The sequence below is a fragment of the Callorhinchus milii genome, unplaced genomic scaffold, assembly GCF_018977255.1.
Source record: "Callorhinchus milii isolate IMCB2004 unplaced genomic scaffold, IMCB_Cmil_1.0 Scaffold2, whole genome shotgun sequence".
In the NCBI taxonomy this organism is placed as follows: Eukaryota; Metazoa; Chordata; class Chondrichthyes; order Chimaeriformes; family Callorhinchidae; genus Callorhinchus; species Callorhinchus milii.
The window spans coordinates 99,285,371-99,312,818 of record NW_024704743.1 but is presented as its reverse complement, the minus strand read 5'-3'; the positions used below and the strand labels follow the sequence as shown (position 1 = coordinate 99,312,818).

The window sequence follows — 27,448 nt, the reverse complement described above, 5'->3', positions numbered from 1 at the left end:
ATGACCCGTTTGTGCTTCTGTGCTGTAAATTTCAATGGTTGTATGTAATCCCATCTATTTGTAGTATTTTATATATAGCCACCTCATGTTGTCTCTTTGATTCTTGTTAAGATATTTCTCATGTTATTCTACGTATGCAATAGGTGCAGATAATGCTGTGTAAAATGTGGAAGCTGGATCTGATTCAGTGTCTTGTCAGCCTTTACGTAGACTTGTCTTTATGACCATAGTATTTGTTCTCAGCACTTGTACATATACTTAATTCAGCAGTCATATTTCACCTTTTGGCTAAATACTTGTATCTGATGCAGAGCATGAATAGACTGTCAAGTGAAAATTGGAGAATTGTTTTTAAAAATTGCATTTTATAATGTAATATCATTATGAAATCCAGCTGATTCAGAAATCCACAGCCTGCATACTCCCCCAGACCAAACTCCGTACCTCCATCTCACCAGTTCTGGCTAGGCTTCACTAGCTCCCCATCACCGAATGGATCGACTTCAAGATCCTCACACTCGTGTTCAAATCCAGTCACTCCCTGGCACCTCCCTACCTCTCCAACCTCCTCACTCCCCAATCCACCACCCAGCACCTCCGCTCAAGTGGCACCAGCCTCCTGCTTGTCCCTCGCACCCTCCGCTCCACTATTGGAGGTCACACTTTCAGCCACTACCGCCCAAAACTCTGGAACACTCTCCCTCAGTCCCTCCGCTTTGTCCCCTCCCCTTTTTCAAAAACCTTCCTTTTCGACCATGCTTACGGTCACCTCTCACCCCCCGGCTCGGAGTCAGGCTCCACCACTGTTAAGTGCTCTGAGACACCATCCTGCATGGAAGGCGCTATATAAGTGCAAGTTGTTGTATGTATCACATGGACTAAACCAAATAAACTGATGTGGTTTAATCCATGTGATACATATTATATTTTACACTGGAAGTGTAGTATTATATTTGCACTGGGAGTGTAGTAGCAGAATAAAGCACCGTATATATTAGTGTCTCCAGAATGACACTACAGTAATGCCTTGTCCTGCACTGATAACTGGATACATGATATGTTGTACAGCTGCAGTCGTTTAAGTTAACCAATTCTTACCATCAAACATGTAGAAGCCATAGCTGGGATTCCTTGAGAAGTGATTTGAGTCAGCTCTGAGAGTATTGCGTCAAGACACTAAGAATCTGTTCATGCCAACATCAGCAGTAACTTCTGAGGAAGCTATGTTAACTATTCTTTTGACCATTTGTAGAATAACCCTTTTGAGTGCTTAATTTAAAAAATATTTGGGTGGTTTAACTAAACATAGTAAAAGTTGTTCTGAGCATTGACAATTGAGAAATTAAGATTTACCTACTAAAACGTAATTGTTGCAAAAATCAGTTTCAGCGTGTATGTTTAGCGCAAGCTCGGTAGTTATATTTATTGATATTAAACTGTTCAAATATTGTTTCGTAAATGTTCCACTTCCTTATCTGATAAGTTTGCAAAACAGTACCCAAATGGTGTCCATTAATCCACCTACACCATATTGTCCATGATTCCTTACAAAGCTGGTGTGAAATTAGTAGGCATTTATAAATTGTCCCTGTATTCGACTGGTTTGAAACCACAGCTGGGATGACTGCTCTCTTTCTGTCAGCTGTTAAGATTCAGAAATGAAATGAATGTAATTTGTGAACTTATAACAGCTGAGAGAAAAATAAGATCCATCCAGTTGTCTTGGGGTTATTCAAGACCTGGTCCCAAAGGTAAATTGTTCATTGTTTTACATGATTTAAATTGTCCCTAAAAGAAGGGGGGAACTAAATTTTAATGATCAGTATTGTCATTTTTTTCTTATTTTAAAGGGGAAATAAAATCCAGAATAACTGTTTCAAATTCACTTCCTTCTCATTAGAAATTCTCACTTTAATAGAATACCTGCAGTTCACTGTTTGCTTCACAAAGCTGCCCTGGTGAAATATTGTGGAAAGGTGGCAGTGTCTGAAGTTTTGAAACTAGTCAAAAAGAGCCATTTTTCTTACTTGGTTGCTGTTTCATTAGTCACCCGCCATTTACTGCAGATTATTTTCTATGTACCCATGTGTGGAATTTATAAATGCAAAGGACAATTTGTTTTTAACCTGTTACTTTACCTCCTGGTAATCTTGTAGACATTTGAACATTCCTGTGCTATTGAACACTATACTTGTGACACCTAGCCTAAGTGATAGGCAGTACTCGGTGCCTATGTTTTCTGATCCCAGCAAGCATCCCTGAACACCATGTAAATAGTGCACCTTTGATATAACCCATGTGAGTATATCTATTTTCCACCCCAGGCATCCAATGGCTTCTGATTGAGTTTGCCATTTTGTCATGATTGCTTTTATGGTGTAGTCTCATGTCTTGTAGGAGTTAAGTTCTGCACAAATGTAGTTCACATCATACTTGTTTAATTCTACAACAAAGACTGTATTGGCTTTATCCCATCATTTTGGATTAGATTTAAACTCTATCCAGGAGATCACAGGAGAGTGGGAAAACCCACTGTACCAAAGTTCTTGTTTAGTTTTCTTTAAGAAGCTCTTAACGTTTCCTTATTTAAATGGATTGTTGCTTGTTCCTACTCCATCAACATACAATGAAAACATACTGCATACTGTTTCAAATAGACTTGATCCCTATCCTTAAGAAGAACATTAAAAAAAGTCTCTTAAATTGGTAACTGTGTACATACCTGTCAATTAATTGATGTAGTATGTTAAAATTTTCCATATGGTTAATTATTTGTATACAGTAACTGCTTTGTGCAGGTTATGTTAGGGCCATCAATGAACATTTTGGAATTGAGAAGATTCTTTTTCTTAGTGACAATTATGATTTCTTTAAAATGTATAGACTCTTAAAAACAAACTGCCTTTTCTGCTTCAATTTGAGAGATTATATTTAAACTTGTACTGTACAGGGCTTTTGAAATGGAAGGCAGCCATGAGTTTATTATTAAAGGGGGAAGCTGAATATAGTTTTTCAGTGTGCTGGCGATTTTAGTATTGTAAAACTTTTAAGAAATAAACACCTTTTATTAGTAGATTTAAAGGAATCAGCTGCTGCAGATTTAACTGCTGCTGTGCACTGAAAGCTGACAATGCACAGTAGGGTGCATGTTCTTTAGTTGATTTAAGGTGCATGTTCTTTAGTTGATTTACCAAGATCATTCATGTATACATCAGTGATATGCTGCATGTCAATGCATTATCGTAATAGTAGTGCCTAAGTGGCAGGTTATACAATCAGGTGTCGTGCTGTAAGTAAGTGTAAGGTGCTACTGGCTCCAGATGCACAGAGATCGACCTGATTTTCTTTGTTGGCTACAGAGGCAGTAAATGATAACATTGGGAAGGCTTCCATACTTTTCTAAAATCTGTCAATACTAGATAGACCAGCCCTGCTGCTTTTTGCTGACTGGTTAGCTTAGGTGCAACAGTCAGAAATCAAACTGGCAAGTGCAACTTAAAAGCAACTGCTCATGTACAGCTGTTGATGCTGGTGTGAAATCCAGTCTGCAGTGTAAATTGGGTACTCACAGACATGACCCTTGACAGCCTGGGATATTGCAGAAGTGTTCGTTGAACCTAGTTCTTCATGTAAAAACATCCATGGCCCCTTCAGCCAGCTGCAGCTAATTTAACTGGTAGTTAAAATCTTGAAAATTGTTAATGGCTTTTTCTGATATGTAGAAAACTTCCCATTCAAACGTTTTTTCTATTTTATTATAATTTGGTAGCTGGAACTATATATATTGAATGAGTGTAATTTTCAGATGTGTCAGGCTGACACAGTGGTAGAACTCTTGCCTTTGAATCAGAAGGTTGGGGGTTCAAGCCCTAAGTCAGGACTTGGAATCACATAGTCTAAGTTGACAGTCCAATGCAGTGCTAGGGTTGTGTTATGTTGTCAGAGGTACAATCCCTCGGATGAAACGGTAAACTGAGGTCCCGTCTGCCTGTTCAGATGGACGTTAATGATTCCATGAAAAGAGAAGGGAGTTTCTTCCAGTGTCCTGACCAATAATTCCTCAAATAAAATTGATCACCCATTCCATGGCTATTTGTGGGACATTGCTGTGCAAAACTTGTTGTCCTGTTTCGTTCACAAAATACATAGTCAGTCCACTATACAGTATATCCTGTGAAGCACTTTAAGACATCTTGTCATCCTTGCAGAGCCTCTTGATTAATAATTATACTTGTTTTCTGTCATTTTATTTTTAGGGCCTTTTATTGAGTACCTAGGGAAACACTGTGTCCCATAGTAAAATATACCACCTGGTTTAAAGAGGGTAGAATGAAGCACAAGCTAAGAACAACAACAACTTGCACTTATATAGCACCCTCCACGCAAGGTAGCGTCTCAGAGTTCTTAAGAGGTTGTTAAGTGGTGCTAAGCTTAAATTTTAAAATCCTGGAGATTTTGTGAAAGAGATCAGGAGTTTCACAATATTATAATAAGTTAGAATTGGAGGTGGCGTGCCTTCAATTTTTAAGGAATGAATGTAGAATCTTTCACTTTTTGCAAAGATCCGGAGAAGGTATCGCAGGCTCCCACGGTATTGAGCAGTATTTGATTGTTGTCACTGAAACATAGAAAAATGTCAGTACTTATCTCCCTATTGGCTAAGGATAATGAGCAGTCAATGAAAATAGCCTCGGAAGCAGACATCCATGTCTGTCTCAAACTGGGACAAACATTTGAGTGGAGTCCTGTAGCTCAGTGGTTAGAGCGCTCGCCTCGCAAGTGAGAGGACCTGGGTTTCATTCCTGAGCAGGGTGAAAGGTTGAGCAATTTTTCTTACTCCACACGCCTGTGTTTACCTAACAGTAAGTAGGAACCCAGTTGTTAGTCGAATGGCAGATCGCTTTTCCGGGGGTAATAATCCTTTTTTTTAAAAAAAAAGGAAAATAAAAAAAAATTGGTCACTCAATCCACAACTGTTTGTGGGACACTGCTGTGCGCAATTGGCTGATGCATTTCACACACAAAATATACAGTCAATTCACTTCACAGTATATTCTGTGAAGTGCTTTGAGAAAATACTTCAAGACAATATTTCCTTTTCGTGGAACTATTAGATTGCAATATTTACAGATTAAAGCATTGATTACAAAAATAATATTTGCATTATGCATTGGAATTATTACAACCAATCTTTAAATACTGTATTTTTTCTCTAGCCAGTGTTTGCTGAGACTGATGCGTTCATATATCAAATCCAAGGATTATTATTATTTATTACAACCTGGACCCATTGCAGCTACCCTTGCAACCCAAAGGATCCAATGTGGAGTAGAGATTGACACACAGACAGACATTTCATCTCTATCTATATTCATGTGGGAGGACTCATTTTGGCCGTACTGTTCTTTGAGTGGGCAGCTCATTTTGGCGCTCTTTTGCAGTCCTTTCAGCATTGACATTCAGCCTTGCTGTTCTTTGTTCTTCAGCTTCATTTAATGGGCCGTCTCTCTTTTGTGATGCATTTTTACTTATACTTGAAAGGTTTGATTTTCGCTTAGGCATCTTTATAATGATAAATATAAATGCATAGTTTATAATCACTGGGATGTCCTCCTAAAGTGAAAGGACTTTAAAAATGTAATTTTGTTGTTGTTGTCGCAGCTCAGCTTCATCTGTGTTCTTTATTTTGTTTCCGCCGCTTGGCTAAGTGCATGCTTTGTGAAGCAGGATGCCACAGTGCCACAGTCAGCCGGCGCGGCCACCAGGTGTAACTGCAGTGCGTTTCGTATGTAAGTAGGTGTTCTGTGACGTACTATACCACAGAACCACTTTGACTCAGCGTCCACCAGGTGTAACTGCAGTGAAAAGGTCATAACTCATGAACGATCAGCGATACCCAAAAACAAACACGCCCATGTCACTCCCAGATGCAAGACCTTTCCGACGAGGTATAAATCATGTCTCTACGTCAGTCGGTTATTGAGATCCTTCTTGAAGTGCAGACAGACATTGTCGTTTTATTAGTATATATGTAAGGTAAGCATTTGAGTTGGCTCAAACTATAGCCGGATTTAGAATGGACTGCTCAAACCCCTTTGCCTATTAGTTTTGATGCCTTGTCTGCTGGGTATCCTGCCTGGATGTTGTATTAGTTAACACATTCACAAGCTTGCAGCATACAGTTGTGTTCCCTTAGCTAAGGAAATGCATGGACTGACCAATAAAGTCCACGTGTGGTATGCAGATTTGGGAGATTGCTCTCGTATATGAAGTAATCGGGTCTCCATCTGAAGCTGGACCTGGGCTCTCTCCCAAAGACCAACTCCCTACAGATTCAGTAACAGCAGTTTGACTGAGCCCTTCTTTGAGGTTGTTCCAGTCCAATAGATCTGTAATATAACGAATCACAATGTGGGAGGTCACCTCGGACTTGATTGGGGCATCTAAAAAAAATGAATACACACATGCAGAAAAGTATTAGAGTTACATGGAGGGAGCTGGGAATTGGCATGGCTTCTTGAAGGAACAAATGCCGACCCAGTAAAATGGGATGAATTGCCTCCTATTCTGTTGACATTTCAACAACAACAACTTCAACTTATTTCACTAGTTCTGTTAAATTTTTTAATGGGGCATTCGATATAGGGCCTTTCACGTCAAGAGCATGTTTTGGAGCTTCGCAGGATTTACTGTAAAGTGTAGCGACTACTTTACAAGCAAATGCCAGATAGATAGCTTTACTAACTGCCGTTAGTAAGGTAACTTAATGTGAACTTCTGTTGAACTTGTGTAACATTGTTGTAGTGTTCCATTTTCAAATGTTGTTGTCGTACATATTTTTATATTGTACAGTTCCACAATCATACATTCTTTAACTGAGACTAATGAATCTTCATTTTCAAGGTTGCATTCCTGAATTGTAACTGCTCTTGTACAGGGAAGTGAATTGTTGCGCTTTATTTCTTGTTTTACTGATGTAGATTTGTTCTAATTGTCCTATTCCCTGTTCTTTTGTCAGTTTTCTTCTGTCAAAGTAGATGGTCTAAATATTTATATTCTAGTGGTAGTGTCTTGTGCTTACAGATTCAACCATGGGCTGCATAAAGAGCAAGAGGACAAAGGACCAGCTATGAAGTACAGACCAGATGACACTACAGGAACTGTTGGTGTACATATTACTCACTACGGACCTGACCCAACCCAACTGACACAGTCACCAGCATCAAAGGGATCAAGTAATTTTAACAATCATTCCATCACACCATTTGGTGGGTCAGCTGGTATTGCACCATTTGGCGGTGCTTCCTCATCATTCACAGTTGTACCTAGCCAGTATACAAGTGGTGTTACGGGTGAGTCCCTGAAGTTCCTTACTGCCTCCCTTTGTTGACTGATTGTCTCACTACTGGAGGACCTTGTATGTCAAGTTGATTAAAAGCCAATGGTATTTCTTCTACCCTCTATGAACAGTTTGCTTGTATACTTTGGGGGGGCTAACAAATTTATTCCTTCAGGGTCAGTTGATGGTCTTTGTATCATTGAAAATGGAATCTAGTACTGATAAATGAGGGAAACTACAGAGCAGGAAATGTTTTTGTGTGCTTGAGGTGAGCTACAACTGCAGTTACATAGGGTCTTTTGCAACAATAATAATCCTTACATTTGGTATTGCGCATTTCACGTCTGGAGGTTGTCTCAAAGCACTTCATTGGATATACTGTAAAGTGCAGTGACTGTGTTTTATGGGCAAACGTGACAGCCAGTTTTGCACATAGCAATGTCCCACAAACACCCAGAAGTGAATGAGAAATGTTATTTAGGGAATTGTTGGCCAGGACACTACAGGATCTTTAACGTCCAACTGAATAAGGGCAAATTACAAGCAATGATATTTTCAGCACCCTTTGAAGCTAGGTAACATGATGAGTAGCTCTTATTGGTTACATTTCTTCAGGGCCTTTAATTACATTATTGATATAAATAACTTTTCAACACCACAGGAGACTAAATATTGTTATTCCATACTCATAATCAAATCTCTTCAGTTTTGTAACCACTGGACAACATTCTCGGCTCTTCAATCCAGCTTCCTGCTTCTCCTTGTGGTGATGCACTAGGCCTTTTAGTTCATTAGCAATGATATAATACTACTGCCGATAAATGGGTTAATTATAACATTCATACGTGTTTAGAAAAATGAAGGCCATAAATGTTTCCTTCAAATTAAATTGGGTCAGTGAAGGGAAGCTGACCGTCTTAGCAGTAAGATCAGGAAGAAAACTAAAGGTAGTGAACACAAGTTTTTATATATATTGCACATTAAAGCAAATGAAATTTACTCTCTGACAAGGGCTAACCTAAACATGTGGAGGGATGGTTTGCTGTATTTTGGAATGCTTCTGCTCTACACAGTGTCTGATGAGCCAGGCCAATAGAAAAGTGCAGGCGAAATTTTTCTGCTGAATCCGCTAGAAACACCCCCCTGCACTACAAACTCCCCTTCCTCCCCCCCCTCCACTACAAACATCCTCCGTTAAAACCCTGTGACAACGCATTGTGCCCCGGGCCTCTGCACGCTGCTGCAGTCTGTTTACTCAATGCCACTACTGTGGCCGGAGCGGCTCCAGACGTGCAAGCATGGTACTCGGCAAGCGATAAATGGGCTCCGATCACCTCGAGGACCCACTATTCAGATAGTCTATGTGTGTTTGTGAGTGTCTCTCGTTGTGTGTGTGTGTGTGTGTCTCGCTCCCTTTGTGTCATTCTCTGAGTGTGTCTTGAGAGTGTGTGTCTGTCTGAGTGTCTCTATTGCCTGTGAGTGAATGTCTGTGTGTGTGTGTGGTGTGTCTATCTCTCTCTCTCTCTCTCTCTCTCTCAGTGTGTGTGCTTCTCTGTGTCCGTGTGCGGTGGCAGGCCCCGAGATGCAGGAGGTGGTAACCTCCTGGAGCCCCACAGTCACATTGGTGTTTCTCTCTCCCCCCAGTGGGCCACCCAATTTTTGTTAAAGAAACCGTTGATCATTTTTTTTGTGACTATCTAATATGTGTGATTTCTTCATGTTTAGTTTTAGCAATAGAGTGAAAAATGTAGGTTGGCAGTAAAATGTACCTCTCAATGGCACCAATCAATTTTCTGCAAATTCTGTCAAATTTCTTTGCAATTTCCCACAAAACTTTCCCAGCAATGTTTGACATATTTCCACAATTTTCTATTGTTGATGGGGTAAACACCAACACAAACTTTGTCATGCAATTAGGGAGTTGCATCAATTGTGACGTTTTATTCAGATGCACGGCCCTTTAATCTATTTGTGCTGCATGAGACAAACATTCTTGCAATTACTATTACCCTGAGCTAAGGTTTTTTCTTTGGTGTTGCACTGAATACTTCATGTGGATCTGGGTTATTGTATGATGATTACCCTCATTATACGGTATATGAAAATGAATAGCTTTTGTTTCAAGGCTTAATTGCACAAATCGATCAGGAAAACTTACCATTCAGATTAAAGCAATTTTCGTTTTGGACATATCAGTTTCTAGTTGTGTTTAAGCGAATACTATTGTTTAGTTGGTGTGGTTTTTGCTTGAAAGATTCACAATTAAGTGTTTCCTTCAGATTAATTGGTGGGGGGGGGGGTTGCTGTCCATGTTATGACTATTCAGGATGAGGGAAATTGTAAGTTGCAATGGTGACAAAAATTCAACTGCTATGGATCTGGCCTCAAGACCTATATAAAACATTTTTAAATTGAGTTTATATAGTGCCTTTTGCATCAGGAGGACAGCCCAAAGCACATGACACTGCTGGCTAGGCACCCGAGCTGGGGGTGGGAGCCAAGGGTGGGGGGAAGGGCGGAAAATGCAAAGATGACCGAAAGCAAGGTCAAATAATAATATTATTATAAAATATATTAAAATAAAATAGGTATGTCTTGGCAAAATTATAAAAAAACTGAAGTTTTCTAGATCTGGTTGTTATTGATCATTCATACGTGTCAACCATGTCATCTTGCCAAGCTTTGTTTAATTTGGGGAATTAATGCTAACCACATTGTTCACATCTCATTGAAGGTGGTGTAACCATTTTTGTGGCCTTATATGATTATGAAGCTAGAACAACAGAAGACCTGTCTTTCAAAAAAGGTGAAAGATTCCAGATCATAAATAACACGTAAGTAGTTGATTATTGGGACGGCTAACATTCAAAAACTTTGAAGATCTATCATTGTAATTAGAATATTTGCTTTCCCTTCTTTTGCATTTATGATAACACAAATGTGGGTTTTGTAACTCTTAGGACAATAAACTCACAACAGATTAGTCTGTATGCTTCACGAAGATTGTAAATCACACATTTACACATTTCCTTTCATAAATGTCTGTGTTGCTCAAATAATCATTGTAAATGCAATCAAGTCCATTTCCCTCTTTAAACATCTTAGAACTATGTTTAGTGGAATACATTATAACAGTGGATTGAGATGGATTATTTTATTTCTGCTTGACTGACTTAAATCTGAGAGTCTCCAAAACATCAAAGGGCCAAAAAATACAAATGAAGAAAAGGATATCTGCATTTCAGGGTTAGAAAAGGATCTCATTTTGTACATTATCTGGATGCTTTGCTGATACTTTCTAAAAAGATTTAACTCTTGTTTCAAAGAATAAGTTTTCTTTGTATTATATTATACCCATGTATTGAACAATATTGGTTCCAGTGCTTTCTAAATACTTTTTTTGGGATGATTCCCAAAATGGAAGTTTAGCAGTTTTATTCTCAGTGTTTGATAAGAAACCTTGTTGTCACATCAGTTGGAATGGACAACTATAGTGGTGGCTATTTGTTTTGCTGGATATATTTATTTGTCATATGATGTTACAGGGAAGGAGACTGGTGGGAAGCCCGATCTATCACCACAGGAAAAAAAGGTTACATTCCCAGCAATTATGTGGCTCCCGCTGACTCTATCCAAGCCGAAGAGTAAGACCTCTTTTTACATTTCAAAACTCTTTTGTAAACTTTCCTCAAGTTTGCTGCAGGTGTCAGAAATTCCAGTGTTTGATGTCTGCAGCATCTATGTTTTAATTGTGGATCTTGATGTTTTCGTGGGTAATAACAGCTGGCAGACTACTAAGGAGTTTTCATTAGTTACTCAGTGTGATGTTTTCCTCCTGCTGTTGCACCTCTTTTCTTCTCAGCATGTCTAATATAGTTGTTTTGTGAGCAGTGGTCACTTTTCTGTTTTAATAGGCGTGTGACTGCAGGAGCTCAGTGAAACTGTTTAACAGTGCAACATGGTTTCATTAATAAATATGGTCACTGTTCTCCTTATGCTGTAGTTATACTGGCATAATGGCATGAACAGTGGTTAGTACATCAAATTCATGTAAACGGATGTGGCAATCCCCAGGAAATAACTATGTCTCATTGAAGAGCCCTTTGCTTAAGTTGTATTGGAGATTGGAGACAATTTGTGCACTTTCACATGATAACACCATTCTTTATTTATACATTTTAAATGAAAGCTTAGAAACACCTGACTTGAGATGAAACAGGATTCTTGTGGAGATTGAAGCAGAGGAGGATTGAATAAATGTAGTGAAGAAACTCTCTGTTTAATCTGCTGTCTGGCTGCAATTCAATCATTTTGCATTAAAACCGTCCCAGACCTGATCTAACCTTTGAATACAGTATAGTGGACTACTATCCACGTGTTATGCATTTATTGTTCTCTTTCTTATTTTGTTATACAGTATACAAAATATACAATATAACAGTTTTGCCCACAAAATATACAACTTTGCAGTATATTCTGTGAAGCGCTTTGAGACATCTCGAAGACATGATAAGGCACTATATTAAATGCAAGGATTATTGATATAGGTGTTATTAAAAAAAACACCTTGATTCAAAACCACAAGATGCTAGGTACTAATTAGTACAGATACAGCCATGCACGCCACTATCTTAAATACTTGAACTAAAATTGCTTTTGCTGCATGATGTCCAAAGCTTGCTAAACTTGCACTGATTTTAGGTGATTGTAAAAATGCATATACTTCATGTGATGAGATTTTTTTCATAGATTCATAGAATGTTACGGCACAGAAGGAGGCCATTCGGCCCATCGAGTCTGTGCCGGCTCTTTGACAGAGCAAGTCACTTTCACTAACCCCAATCACCAGCTTTCTCCCTATAACCCTGCAAACCCGTCTTCTCCAGATACCTATCCAGTTCTCTCTTAAAAGCTGTTATCGAATCGGACTTCACTACCCTTTCAGGCAGATCATTCCAAATTCGAACAACTCGCTGAGTGAAAAAATTTCTTCTAACCTCCCCTCTGCTTCTTTTGGTAGATATCTTAAGACTGTGACCATGGGTCACAGACACACCTACCAGCGGAAACAGCTTTTCCTTATCTAGCCTGTCGAAACCTTTCATGATCTTGAAGACCTCTATCAGGTCCCCGCGTAACCTTCTCTGCTCTAATGGGAAAAGTCCTAACTTCTCCAGCCTGTCCTCATAGCTAAGGTTCCCCATTCCTGGTATCATTCTCGTGAATCTCCTCTGCACCCTTTCCAGTGCCTTAATGTCCTTCCTGAAGTAAGGTGCCCAGAACTGGACGCAGTACTCCAGCTGAGGCCTAACCAGTGTTTTGTACAGATTAACCATAACCTCCCTACTCTTATACTCTATGCCCTTACTAATAAAGCTCAGTACACCAAATGCCTTTTTTGCTGCCTTATCTACCTGCCCCGCTACCTTTAATGATTCGCTTACTTGTATCACCTCACACTTATCCACATTGAAATGCATCTGCCACATGTCAGCCCATTCCACCATTCTGTGTATGTCTGCTTGCAGTTGGTTACAGTCCTCCTCACTATTTACTACCCTACCTAACTTTGTATCATCTGCAAACTTGGAAATAGTGCTCTCTATGCCCAAGTCCAGATCATTAATATATATTAGAAAGAGCAGTGGTCCCAATACCGATCCCTGGGGGACACCGCTGCACACCTCCTTCCATTTCGAGAAACACCCATTAACCACCACCCTCTGCTTTCTGTCACTCAGCCAGTTCTTAATCCAAACTGCCACTGTCCCCTTAATACGGTGGGCCTCTAATTTTTTTATTAATCTCTTATGCGGTACTGTGTCAAAAGCCTTTTTGAAATCCATGTAAATAACGTCCACCGCATTTCCCTCATCAACCCTCGCAGTCACCTCTTCAAAAAATTCTATTAGATTTGTTAGGCAAGATTTGCCTTTAACAAATCCATGTTGGCTGTCTCTAATTACCTCATGTTCCTCTAAGTAGAGATTTATTCTGTCCCGGATTATGGTCTCCAGTAGTTTTCCTATTACCGAAGTTAGGCTGACTGGCCTGTAATTTCCGGGTTTGTCTTTCTGCCCCTTTTTGTAGAGGGGGTAACATTAGCCACTCTCCAGTCTCTTGGCACCACTCCTGTGTCCAATGAAGATTGAAATATAATGGCCAAAGCCTCCGCTATTTGAACCCGTATCTCCCACAGCAACCTTGGGTGAAACCCATCTGGTCCTGGTGACTTATCAATTTTGAGCCCAGTCAATCTTTTCAGAACTTCCTCTCTGTCTATAGTAATCTGATCTATTTCCTCTACCCTCTCATCCAATACTGCAGCATTTGGGGCATCCATTTCCGTTGTGAAGACAGATGCAAAGTATTCGTTCAGTACATCAGCCATGCCCTCTGCCTCCACAACAAGATTGCCGTCATTGTCTTTGATTGGCCCCACACTACCTTTAACTAACCTTTTTTCCTTTATGTGCTTGTAAAATATTTTAGGATTCCCCTTTATGTTACCCGCTAACCTCTTCTCATGCGATCCTTTAGCCTGTCTTATCACTCTTTTAAGATCACTCCTGCATTCTCTATCATGCACTTTGCTATCCTCAGTATCTTGCGTCTTCTTCTTTTTCATCCTAGACAGAATATCCCTGGTCATCCAGGCTGGCTTGGTTGTCGCACATTTCCCTTTTGTGGGAATATATCTATTTAGACCTTGAGCTATCATATCTTTGAATATCTACCATTGCTCATGAGTCGTTTTACCTGCTAGTCTTACTTGCCAGTTCACCAACTCTAGGTCCCTTTTTAGCCCATCAAAATTAGTCCTTTTCCAGTCAAGCATTTTCACCCTTGACTGTACTTTGTCCCTGTTCATGAGTAATCTAAATCTAATAATATTATGGTCGCTGTTATCTAGATGCTCCCCTACCGAAACCTGTTCAACCTGACCTATTTCATTCCCCAGTGTCCCACAAACAGTCATATATTGAGTGACCAAATTATTATTTTATTTATTTTTGAAAAGATTATTACCCCCAGAAAAGCGATCCATCAATCGACTAACAACCGGGTTCCTATTGACTGCTAGGCGAACAGAGTTGTATGGAGTAAGGAAACTTGCCCAACGTTTCGCCCTGCCCATTTATTCACCAGTCTCTCTCTCTCTCTCATACTTCAACCCGCTTCCCTGGGACCAGGGAATGTTTTTTTCTTCAAGTCATTCCACTTGCTTCATTTTGTGTTTCAAATAGTTAACAGAGTAACTAAAACTCGGCAAATTTTCCAGCGGCTCAAATTATCTAGTTTATTCAGTAATGCAAGGATTATTAAATTCATGTGCTTTTATGTTGATTTTACAAACTCGTACTGAGTTTTAAAAAGTCCGCCTGTGTATTTATTTCTAGGTGGTACTTTGGTAAAATGGGTCGCAAAGATGCAGAGCGATTGCTGCTACATCCAGGAAATCCACGTGGTACATTCTTGGTTAGAGAAAGTGAAACCACAAAAGGTAAAAAGGATTTAAGATTGGGACAATAATTTAACAGACCAATGTTATGGATTTGTGTAAATCCAAGAGTTCTGAAACAGGATTAGCTTCATAACCATTGCCTTCATATTTACTAAGAGTGAAGAATTTTCCAAAGTTCTTTAAAATTCAATCTTTATTTGATAATAGCTTTCCACAGTTCTTAAAATTACAAGCATTTCAGCGACTGATGCATTTTCCTCTCAAATCTGCTACAATTACTTGAATCCGGTGACATTTAAAATTTCCTTTATCTCAAAAGAAAGGACAGAGTTTGACTTTGTTTTGTTGACTGATTTTGGCTTTGGTTTATTGAGTAGTTTTAAACTGGACAGCAAGTGAGGATAGTACTATTTGCCTCACGGCTGCTGGCTCGGGAAAAGAGAAGCAGTGGGTGATCATGCTCCAAATTCAACATCCAAACTCAACATCCAGTGACCCCCTGCTGAAATATGTATATTAGTGTGTATATTAGATAACAGAATTAGGCTGAGCAATTTCATCATTTGTCGTTATTCACTGCTCCTTCGTTTGACTTGGCAGGCTAGCTATCCACCTGTATTAGTGACATCTGTATAAACATGTATCACAAGATCCAAGCATGCACTGGATTGAGGAAAATCTGGAAGGGAGAAAAATTGTGGACATTTAATGCTGCACTACAAAACTGTTTTGTTTCTGGCAGTATCACCATTTAGAGCTAAAACCCTAATTACACTTTCACTCCATATAACTGGCTCGCTTGTGTCAACCTGGCTCACTTGGTAGCACTCTCGCCATCTGAGTCAAAAGGTTGTGAATTTAAGCCCCATGTCGGGACTTGGAAACTTGGAACCCATATCATCTATGCTAACGCAGCAATGCATTGCTGGGGGGTTTGGCATTGTCAGAGATGCTGTTTTTCAAATGAAGCATGAACCAAGGTCCTGTTTCCCTGTCCAGGGCCAGACATTAAAGATCCCATGGCTCTATTCGAAAAGAGAAGGGAATTTATCCTGGTCCTGGATAACAATCCCCCAAATAAAATAAGGAAAGGTTTACAGCAGTATGGAGCAATATTCCTATGTAATTGTTGTAATTTCTTATTTTAATAAGTACCTAACTTGCTTTTAGGTGCATATTCTCTTTCAATACGAGATTGGGATGAAGTGAAAGGTGATAATGTGAAACACTACAAAATCAGAAAGCTTGATAGTGGCGGTTATTATATTACAACACGAGCACAGTTTGAATCACTACAGAAACTGGTGAAACACTATACAGGTAATCTCCTCTTATAGAAGTACCTTTTTATATGAGTCTTACAGATACATGCACCGATTGAAAAGTTAATTTCCTTAGTGGCCACACACATATTGTATGTGAAGTTGCAAATTTATTCATGAATAAAAGTAAAAACGTAAAAGTAAAAGTGAGATTTGTAGATTGTTGGGTGCTTATTGGATGCACCAGGTTTCTGAAATACACTGTACAGAATAATGAATTGCTGCCAACTCTATTGTTAAATTTCCATAACATGATCCAAGCAGAGCTTTCCACTAGATCTGAACACTTCTTGGCTGTAATGACCATACTAGCACAATTCCTGGAATAATTGCCTGAAATAATCCCTGAAAATGAGAAATTTTGGTAATACATGAGAACATAGGACTATTATTGGACAAGTTACATTTCTACTTTTGACTATATAGTTACTGATCACCTCTAAATTCACTTACGCAGACCACATAAATACTCTTATCATAAAATGGAGCTTTATTGTCTCTTCTGATCGTTTTATTTAATGATTAGAAAACTGAATTTCATGTTTCTTTAGATCATGCAGATGGTTTGTGCCACCGATTAACTAATGTCTGCCCTACCGTGAAACCACAAACCCAAGGATTAGCAAAAGATGCGTGGGAAATTCCTCGGGATTCCTTACGTCTGGAACTTAAACTTGGGCAAGGCTGTTTTGGTGAAGTGTGGATGGGTAAGTTCAGTCAATTCTTTTGTAAGATGGGGAAGAAGAGTAACATTAAGTAATAGAGCCTATATTCAAAGAAGCAACCAACAGAAATTTTAGCATCTTTTGTACTTTTACCATTGCAAAATGTTAAGTAATCACTCCTGAGTTTTGCTGCCCTTTCTGTATTCATTGCACTCTACCATTTACTGCACTACTAGCTGAGATTGGCTAGGAATTTGAAGATGGCAATGGTTGAATAGTAAAAGTGATCACAATTCTGTTTAATAATAATAATAATCCTTGCATTTGATATAGTGCCTTATCACGTCTTCAAGATGTCTCAAAGGTCTTCACAGAATATACTGTAAAGTGAATTGACTGTATATTTTGTGTAAGTACTGGTGCCTGTTTGAGCAATTTGTTGTCCTTCCCTTGCTCGATTATTAAGATAACTTATTTTTGAGGTGGAAGAGATGTATACTTTACCAATTGAGTTCCGGCAATGTTTTCAATAAGATATCCACTTTTTTCAGGAACTTGGAATGGAACCACTAAAGTAGCAATCAAAACCCTAAAACCTGGTACCATGTCCCCAGAGGCCTTCTTACAAGAGGCTCAGATTATGAAGAAATTGCGTCATGATAAACTTGTCCCTCTCTATGCTGTTGTCTCTGAAGAACCAATCTACATTGTAACGGAATATATGGCAAAAGGTCAGTATGTTTTACTGCTGTCCTCCTTGGGGTGGGTTGGGGGAGTGGAGTCTCTTTGGAATTGATTTGACTCCAAGATGATGTGCCTGATCGAACACTGGGATTGAGTCGATCCCCTGTGGTGGAATCCCTGGACAGATGAGTCCACAGTGCTCCAGGGCCACGTTTGTTGATGGGCAAACCAGTCATTATGGATGGGGATTCTTTCCGCGTAGCTCCGGCTAACCAGATCCCTGGTGGCAAGAGTGGTTATAATTGGACAAGCAGCAAGAAGCTTGCCAACAGTGCTTTGCAGTTTTAGCTGGTGTAGTATTCCAGTGCATACTCTGCAGTCCCCAAGCCTCATCTGTTGACAATTTATGCCTAATTTATGCATCCCTCTGGGGGAAGACTGCACACTATTACGCACAAAAGGACATTTTCATGTGGAACACTAGTGTGGTTTCAATACTCTTAACATGGTGATGAGGCTTCTGTGTACATCACATACCCAGTTGACCAACAAGATTTTGAATTAACGTGTATGCTTTATTAACAAAAAAAGTATAAAGATAAGATTTACTCACACTTTTTATGTGCTTGTAATTAACAAGAAAGTGTACATAAGTCATGGCTGTAAAGAAGTTCATAAGGGGAATTTGTGTTTTTCGAGGTGGCTATTCTGCAGAACAGCACTGCTATGGGTGGGTATGTGCACATGAAAGCTGTACTCAATAATCTGCCATAATCCCTATCTAAGCAGAGAATTTTCCACATGTAATAGTGTAAGTGTTTTCATTTACCACCTCTGCCTCTGAGTGAGATTCCTAATTTAATATTTAGTACCTTTTATCTCATGGATCTGTGCCCATTTACAGCTGTGTTAAAACTGTCCAGATTGGTTTCATGATAAAGCCTTATGACCGTAAACAGTGGACTCTTTCATGTCATCCTTTCGTGCTCGATCGAAACCCAAAAATGAAAGAATAGTGTGAAAACCATGCAGTCCCCTGAAAATCTACAGAATGATATCAGATCTCTTAATGCTATTGGGAAAATAACAATGTTGTATGACTTTTTCCAACTGTTGCTGGAAAAAGTACATCAATTTATAACNTTTTTCATTCTCAAATGATTTTGATTTAGAAATAATTGTAAAATATTTTTGCACCAGGACCACAAAACTTTAATCTGGCCTAGTTCTAACTGTTTCAATGGGCACTTTGTACTAGCCTGGTCCATTTTCTGCAGCACGCTTGTCAACGAAAGGATAAGCTGCTAGGGCTTATTTGTACCTTAATACAGTGTTCATTTATGTATTTTGGATCTTTGGCATTGTGTAACCTGTTTCATGCTCTTTGTCCATTGGATATTCCTCTAATTTTGTGCTAAAAAATGTTAACAAAAAATGTTAACACTCCCAATTTTGTGTTTAACTTTATCTGTTATAAAAAAAAGCATACGGATACTAGGCTTTATAAATAAGGGCATAGAATACAAAAGTCAGGAAGTTATGATGAACCTTTATAAAACACTGGTTAGGCTTCAGCTAGAGTACTGTGTTCAGTTCCAGGCACCATACTTTAGGAAGGGTGTCAAGGCATTGGAGAGGGTGCAAAGGAGATTTACCAGGATGGTACCAGGAATGAGGGACTTCAGTTATCAGGAGAGACTAGAGAAGCTAGGATTATTCTCCTTGGAGCAGAGAATGTTAAGAGGAGACTTAATAGAAATTTTCAAAATTATGAGGGGAGTCGATAGCGTGAACAAAGAAAAACTATTTCCACTGGCAAGTGGGTCGGTAATAATAATAATAATCCTTGCATTTGATATAGCGCTTTTCACGTCTTCTCAGCATCTTAAAGCGCTTCACAGAATAGACTGTAAAGTGAATTGACCATATATTTGTGGGCGAAACGTGGCAGCCAATTGCGCACAGCAGTGTCCCACAAACAGTCGTGGATTGAAAGTGACCAATTTATTATTGTATTGTTTTGGAGGGATTATTATAAGGCGTGTGGAGTAAGGAAACTTGCCCAAGGTTTCGCCCTGCCTGGAATTGAACCCAGGTGTCTTGCTTGCAAGGCGAGTGCTCTGACCACTGAGCTACAGGACTCCACCTGAGGACACCAATTTAAAATAGTTGTTAAGAGAAACCGAGGGGAGGTGAAATTTTTTTTCACATAGATAGTTGTTCGGATTTGGAATGCATTACCTGAAAGGGTGGTGGAACTTTTAAGAGAGAAGTAGATAATTATTTGGGGAGGACAAGTTTGCAGGGCTATGAGGAGAGCGCAGAGAAGTGGGATTGAATTGGATAGCTCTTTTAAAAGAGCCGGCACAGACAGGATGTGCCGAATGGCTTCCTTCTGTCCTGTATAATTCTATGATTTTATGATTCCTTTGGATATTTACAACTGTGCGGTTTCATTTTGGGCAGATTACCAATTTGTAATACTTGGCATTACATTACTATAGCAGTACGTTTTTGCTGCTATTTCATTGGAGGAAAAGTAAACTACCTTGAAGTTTTGTCCTTTGCTTTAAGCTAATTTCTCTCTGTTCTCTTATGCCATTCATCATTCAGTAATGACAAAGGACCTTATTCCAGTCTTTGATCCAGCCACAATGAGGTGTGTGAGAAGAGCAGCCTTTAGCAATTCACCTTTCAGTTTTCTTTTATGAAGTATCTGATCCCTCTACTGGCTTCAACTCCCCCCACCAGCACCCTGCGCCTCTCCCTTCCCCCATCGCATGTGCATGACTGCAATTGGGATGTTATGTTGCGATGAATCTATGGCACTTCAATGCACCAGTAGAAGAATCACTTGCATTTTTAAAGCATCTTATCACATTGAAATGTTTCAGCAGGCTTCACAGCTGCCCAGTATAATTGTTTTCAAAGGCAAACACTTGCGCCAGTAATGTCCCACAAACAGCCATGAGGTGATTGACCAATTAATCTGGAGGATTGTTGAGCGGGTGAACATTCCACACTGTCCTCTTGAGTATCTCTGTTGGTATGTTAACTGACTGAAATGATTGAGTGAAAAAACAGTATGATGCACACTGCATTAGATCTTCAAAGCTCTGTACTGCAGAGTGGTTAGAAATAGGTTCTAGGTAATAAAATAAAGTGTAGTGTTCTAGATATAATGATGTGAAGCTCTGACACAAGTTGGATGCCTGTTAGCAACGCGAGGTGTTACTGTGTTATTTGATCTGAAGTTGCCTTGTTCGGTTTTTTCTGAGAGCAAACTGCTGAATGAGCCTGTTGGCCTTGATTCAGGCATGGCATGTGGTCTGCTTTGACGCCCGTTTACCTGATGGAAGTGTTTTTATTTCACCAATGGTGTCCAGAATTCCATCCAAACTTGGTAATGGATTGTGGGGTGATTCAAATTGTTTGTGTTGGATTGTAAAGCCCAAAGGACTGCTGCTACAATAGTCATGAAGCTGAGCTGGTATTGAGGTGGTTCTGTAAACTTTCCATTTCTAGTGGTTGTAGCACTGACCATAAGTTTAAAAACATTCTGAAATGGGTGTCATTAAAACCAAAGACTAATGTACTTTTCCTTTGCAGGAAGTTTATTGGATTTTGTAAAGGAAGGGGATGGGAAATTTCTGAAACTTCCTCAGCTTGTTGATATGGCTGCACAGGTGAGAACTTTGGTACAGAATTCTACACTTCTCATGAAAAAGTTTAAAATAACTCCTATATAGCCACTGGCACAAAAAAAACTGAATTGTAATGAGTTTTCATAACCAAAAATTCATTGCAAACTAGATATGAGGGATTGCAGAATAGATTTAATATCACATCTTCATCCTCAGACTGTCAGAAGATCAAACAACAACAAAATTACATTTATAGAGCGTCTTTCACGTCGGGAGCTGAATAGTCAGGTATCGGGGCCCGAGCATGGGGAAAGGGTGGTGTAGGGGTGAGGGAAGGCAGAGAGGTGGGAGGGAGACCAAAGACGCGGTCGAAGAGAAGAGTCTTGAGACTGGCCTTGAAGGAGGCAAGGGAGGAAGCGAGGCGAAGGGACCGTGGGATGGAGTTCCAGAGTGGGGGGGCAGAGAGGCTGAGAAGCCCGGTCACCGATGGGCTTTCATCTTCCTGAGCTAAGTGATTTGTGTGTTTGCAGCTCGGGCACAGACATCGGAAACTCTTCTAATGTTGCATTACTAAAATTACCAAACGTTAAGATTAACTTTTACTAATCAACTGAATGTAAGCAATATCTGTAGCTTACCCTCTTGCCGGTTTCCTACCTTTCTTTGCCTTATTTTTTATTTTAAGTTGAATCATAGCTTTTCACTACTTTGTAATTGACTGAAAGCAAACTGCTTATCTTGCTTTTTGACAACCCAAAGTTCAATTATTGCCAGATGCATCAGGCAATATTGACGTAATAATACAGTATATCCAGACTAGTAACTGAACTGTGAACTTAGTTAACTGCAATCCCTCAAAGGCTGACTCATCCTGGATATATAAACTCAGAACTAGAACTTTGTAAAGCACAGAAGAGGCCATTCAACCCATTGTGACTGCCTCTGAAAGAGCTATCTGTTTAGCTATCTATTCTCTTGCCTTGTCCACGTACATTTTTTTATATTTGTTCAGATATTTTAAGAACTAATTTGGACCATCATCATAGTAGGGTTGTCACAACCCTCTGTGGAAAACAAATTCTCCATCCACAGCCAACGATCTTATTGTGGTTAAAAAGCACGAACTATCCTATGAAGAGTAGTACATTTTAATCAATTCTGACACTTGAAATATTTTGTCTGACAATGATATGATTTCAAATATAATCTCCTGTTTCACTATGGGTGACAAAAACAACCATGTGAAAATCTGTCTTCAAATGTTTTGAACCTTCTATTTTTTGATCAGATTGCTGATGGCATGGCATACATTGAACGAATGAACTACATCCACAGAGACCTGAGGGCAGCCAACATCCTTGTAGGTGACAACCTTGTGTGTAAAATAGCAGACTTCGGTTTAGCGAGGTTGATCGAAGACAATGAGTATACTGCAAGGCAAGGTAAGTGCTATCAACTCCATTCTATGCATGCCCGGGACTATATATCTATGCACAGATAATGTCTAACCTGTTTTATTTTCCCCTTAGGAGCCAAATTTCCCATTAAGTGGACAGCCCCAGAGGCTGCTTTGTACGGGCGGTTTACAATCAAATCTGATGTGTGGTCTTTTGGAATCCTGCTGACAGAACTAGTTACCAAGGGTAGAGTGCCATATCCAGGTAAATATAAACAGCGGTGGGCTTTCCAGTAAAACATCTACTAAAATGTACAAATGATTCGTTGAGCTATCTGAGAGAAGAACAAGTTATCAGTTGTGCAGTTTTGAAGCCTGAGCTGCAGTGTCGGTTGTTATCTTTAGCTGTTGATTTATTATAGGTAGCATCACATCGATGACTAGACAGCTCAAGAAGCAGAATGGGGCCCTAGGAGATTTTAGATAGAATTGTGTTACTTGGTCTCTGAACCACTTGCGCAGCTCCAAGCACCCTTCAGTTTTTCTTTCTCCGTCTGCAACACCAGTCCTTTCACATAATCTACACAATGTTTTATCAGTAGTGATGTGTATTTCAAACCAAATTTTGAAGATGTTTCCTTAAACTAGGAACTGAGTGTGTTTAGGAACCCTACATTTGGAGCTCTATATTCATTTTTCTCGGTCAAGCTTTAATTTTTAACTTTGTTGGAAATCCAATTTACTTACCATTGTTCAACCATCTTTAGGTATGGTGAACAGAGAAGTCCTGGAGCAAGTGGAACGTGGTTACAGGATGCCTTGTCCCCAGGGATGTCCAGATTCTCTCCACGAGCTCATGAAACAGTGTTGGAAAAAAGATGCAGACGAGAGACCAACATTTGAATATATACAATCCTTCCTGGAAGACTACTTTACTGCAACAGAGCCCCAGTACCAACCTGGAGATAATCTATAAGCCACATCAACTGCACAAGGCTTGTTGGTCTGCCAAAACTCACAGTTGGTGACTGCCTTTCAGTGCTTTACCAATGTGCACAATGATGGTCACAGTCTGGAATTCCAGTGCGCAGTTGCACAGAACCACTTTTTTTAACAGAACATTTGTTAATCGTTTTGCCATTTCATTTCAGGGTACTAAAGGAACTAATTTTTTGTGAACACTTAATTTTTATGTTAAATATGGTGGTTTGGAGGAGCAACAGAATAGGGCCTGTGTATCGTAATGTGAAGACTTCTTTGATCCTATGAAACTCTAACTTAGGTATTAATGAGAAATCATGTATTTTTGAAGAGGATTGAGTCTAACTTTTTAGCCTGCATAAATGGATAGCAATCAGATTTAAACTTCTTAAACTAAATTGGCCCAGGTCTGTAAAATCTGGACGATACAAGAGCTGAACTTGATTTACTGGGAAACCTCAATAATAAGATGATTGTGGTATGTTTGAGTATTGCACTGTGTTCAATCTTTGTATTGGTGTAACTGGAAATGCAGCATGAGATTTTAAATTTTATACGTAGCTTGGGTTTGATTGAAAAACACTAGGAAAATAATGAACCAATGTTTTGTAACGTTGTTTATAAACAAAACTACAAATCTTTTAAACTTGAAACGCTATCGTACAATTAGCTTCATATGAGGTGTATTTTGAGGAGTGGGGGGTAAATTTTGAATGGATGAATATGTATCTCCATTTATGACCTAGCAGAACTTGGTATTTTAAAGATACGGTTTATTTCTACAAAAGAACATATGCTTTTAATTGAAAGTTCTAATAAAATAACAAACCTGCAGATCCAGGCATATCAAGCAATAATGGATGGGTGGTAGTGCTGCAGTTGTGATAGTTACTGATATAAAAGTGTGAACTGTTCATTATACACTGTGGGAACGAATGATGAAATGCTCTTGGTGCAAAAAGCACAAGTCCCCAAAAATGAGCAAGAGCATTTGTTCATGAAATGTGACCTCCAAATGTTTACAGGGCCTGCTTTAACTGTGGGAATGTAGCACATATCCTCTGATGAGTGCCATCACTTTTACATGTTTTTTTTGTGCTCTGATTTAACCTGTGACAGTAGATTTTTAAAGGGCTCTGTATGAAATCATGGAACCTATGATTTGTTTTGTAACTTTTTGAAAAATCAGCAAGCTTTGGTTGTCTGTATTCGGTACTAATACCATAGAACTCCAGCACTGCCAGAAATACTTTCTGGTGATGGACTGAATCATTCCTGTAATAGAATATTTGTACAGTAAATAAACACTAATTTGTGTCACCTTTCTAATCTATTGTTTTACCTAGATCAAATGGTGTGAGTTTAACACTTATATAATTCTCCACAGACACATGTATATAATCTAATAGCCTTAAGACCTACCTCTTCGACTGTGTGTATGGTTACCTCCCTCTTCCCCCTTGCTCAGTGTCCAACCTTGCCAGTGTTCAGTGCTCCCAAGATGCTATCCTGAGCAAACAACTATATAAATTTGTTGTTGTGGCCAACACGATTCTTGGAGCAAATACACCACAATGTGCACTTGTATACCACCATGCTTCACATTGGAAAAATGTCTCGCAAAGTGCTTTACAAGGACAGTGTGGGAACCTGAGATGGGAGAGGCTAGGGGATGATTGCTGAAGCAATGTAAGCACAGGCAAAGAGAGAAACCTTCAGGATTTTTTGAAGGTAGGTACAGAGTATATTATGTATTATTTCATATTCTGTCAATTTCCACATATATACAGTACACCACTCCAAGAGTTTTGTGTGGGGGGGGGGCGAGAAACCATTGGCTCATTCACTACAACAACAATTTGCATTTATTATAGCGCCCTTCACGTGGGGGAGCATCCCGGAGCGCTTGACAGTAACTGAGTCTGACTGCGAGCCAGAGGGAGGGGGAGGTGAATGTCAGCAAGATCAAGAAGAAGGTCTTTAGGTGAGATTTGAAAGTGGGGAGGGAGGGGGCAACGCAGAGGGATTGAGGGACAGAGAGAGTATCAGGGCCTAGTGGCTGAAGGTACAGCCACCTATGGTGGAGCAGAGGGACGATGGATGAACCGGAGGCTGGAGGCTCCCTTACAAGAAGGGAGGTAAATTCTAATTTGAAACCAATCCTGATGTATTAAAACCATCTAATTCCAGGTGTCTGCCTGACTTAGTCAGCAGCTGTCTCACCTCTGAGTGAGAAGGATATGGGCTCCAGCCACACGTTGCAGCTTGGAGTTCATAGTCTAAGCTGCCACTCCAATGCAGTGCTGGAGGGTGCTGACTTGTCAGAGATGCTGTCCTTTTGATTAGGCATTTTTTTTAGATGTTTTGATGTGATGAGGGGCTATATATATCAAATGTAAAGATTTATTAGGACCCGAGTATCAAGGAAGCTATCTTCCTCTTCATACACATCTATTTCCAAGAGATAATTACGCCAGTAATTAAAAATATTTGCATCTATACTTGATGTGTTTATATACCAGGCAGGGCGAAACCTTGGGCAAGTTTCCTTACTCCACACGCCTAATAATAATCCCTCCAAAAAACCCCAAAACAATAATAAATTGGTCATTTTCAATCTACGACTGTTTGTGGGACATTGCTGTGCGCAATTGGCTGCCGCGTTCGCCCACAAATATACAGTCAATTCACTTTACAGTATATTCTGTGAAGCGCTTTGGGACGTCCTCCCGACGTGAAAAGCGCTATATCAAATGCAAGGATTATTATTATTATTATTATACCGGTTTATAATGGAAGACCAAGGACTCAAGTACTGTACAAAAGATACATTGTAATGTGGGACCGACCCATTCCTCGCTAGCAATGCTGAAGAGCAAAACTACAAAAATTGAATCAAGTTTTATTTTCTTTCATATTTTGTAACTTTGAAGATCATAGCAGCATCTTGCACAAAAACATAATAATCCAGTTTTTTCCTTTCCTTTTTTTTTTCCTCCGCCTGGGCAACGGACCCAGTTTGACTTCATTATTACAGACTTAATTGATTCACTGTAAATGTCATACTTCAAAGTTCTGTGAGTTGCCTTATGTTGTTTTTATATTGCAGAAGCACTTCAGGAAGCTGCTTTGCATGTGTGCTGCTGTGGAAGCACAGACTGAAACTATTTTCCTGGTGCACACTACCTTGTTAATACTGTATTACCCATTTGCACCAATTTTACAGCTGCCATCTGTAGAAAGCCAGTAACATAAATGTGCTAATAAAGTGTCCTATTGAAATGCAAACATTATGTTACTTAACGATTGTTAGTAGTCAGCATGTGTCTTGTATAACGATGCATACGTGTGCATGTGTGTATATATATATGCATGCATGGAAGATTATTTATTTATTTATTATTATTATTTGGCAGTCAATGGGATGAAAAATTAATCATTTGAGTTCAATGAATAATTGCTAATACACTTCAGAGGCAACCCAGAGAAATTTTATACAAGTTTTGTATTAAAGAAAGGTTGCTATGGAAATCATGGTCCCTCATGCTTTACTGGTTATTGACAAAACATTACACTTGTTTCATTAATTAAAGTTGCTTCATGTGTGAATTCTACTCAAAACACTTCAATTATTTGTAGTTTCTTGGTATATTCACTATATATGTTTTTATTCCCTGCTAACCACAGCCACTATTCAGTGGGAAATTCATATGGCCAACTCATGCTATACAGATTTCTGGAACCTGTATGTGATGTGTTCATAATAAAAACAATAGATTTTAGGACTCTCCGTTAACAGAATAAGAGAGTAAATCCTGCCCAGAGCCTCTGGACATTTCATGATAATTGTATTCATATATCATCTGAATCAGTAATATCATTTGATCAGTTTTTCAACCCATTAACTGCCAAATCTTCCATTTTTGATTGATGTTAAAACAACATGAAACTG

The 27,448-nt window shown here is 39.3% G+C and overlaps 1 protein-coding gene across 1 annotated transcript in view; it reads left to right on the top strand.

Moving 5' to 3' along the window:
- The window catches only part of yes1 (YES proto-oncogene 1, Src family tyrosine kinase), a 42,022-nt gene extending 17,206 nt beyond the window's left edge, over positions 1 to 24,816 (top strand). The window contains exons 3-13 of the mRNA XM_042331671.1: positions 7,084 to 7,352; positions 10,074 to 10,173; positions 10,885 to 10,983; positions 14,740 to 14,843; positions 15,975 to 16,124; positions 16,678 to 16,833; positions 17,343 to 17,522; positions 21,085 to 21,161; positions 22,408 to 22,561; positions 22,649 to 22,780; positions 23,283 to 24,816. Coding sequence (XP_042187605.1) covers positions 7,084 to 7,352; positions 10,074 to 10,173; positions 10,885 to 10,983; positions 14,740 to 14,843; positions 15,975 to 16,124; positions 16,678 to 16,833; positions 17,343 to 17,522; positions 21,085 to 21,161; positions 22,408 to 22,561; positions 22,649 to 22,780; positions 23,283 to 23,491 — 1,630 coding nt within the window. The 3' untranslated portion in view covers positions 23,492 to 24,816. The remainder of the gene's footprint in view (positions 1 to 7,083; positions 7,353 to 10,073; positions 10,174 to 10,884; positions 10,984 to 14,739; positions 14,844 to 15,974; positions 16,125 to 16,677; positions 16,834 to 17,342; positions 17,523 to 21,084; positions 21,162 to 22,407; positions 22,562 to 22,648; positions 22,781 to 23,282) is intronic.
- Positions 24,817 to 27,448: the final 2,632 nt, after the last annotated feature.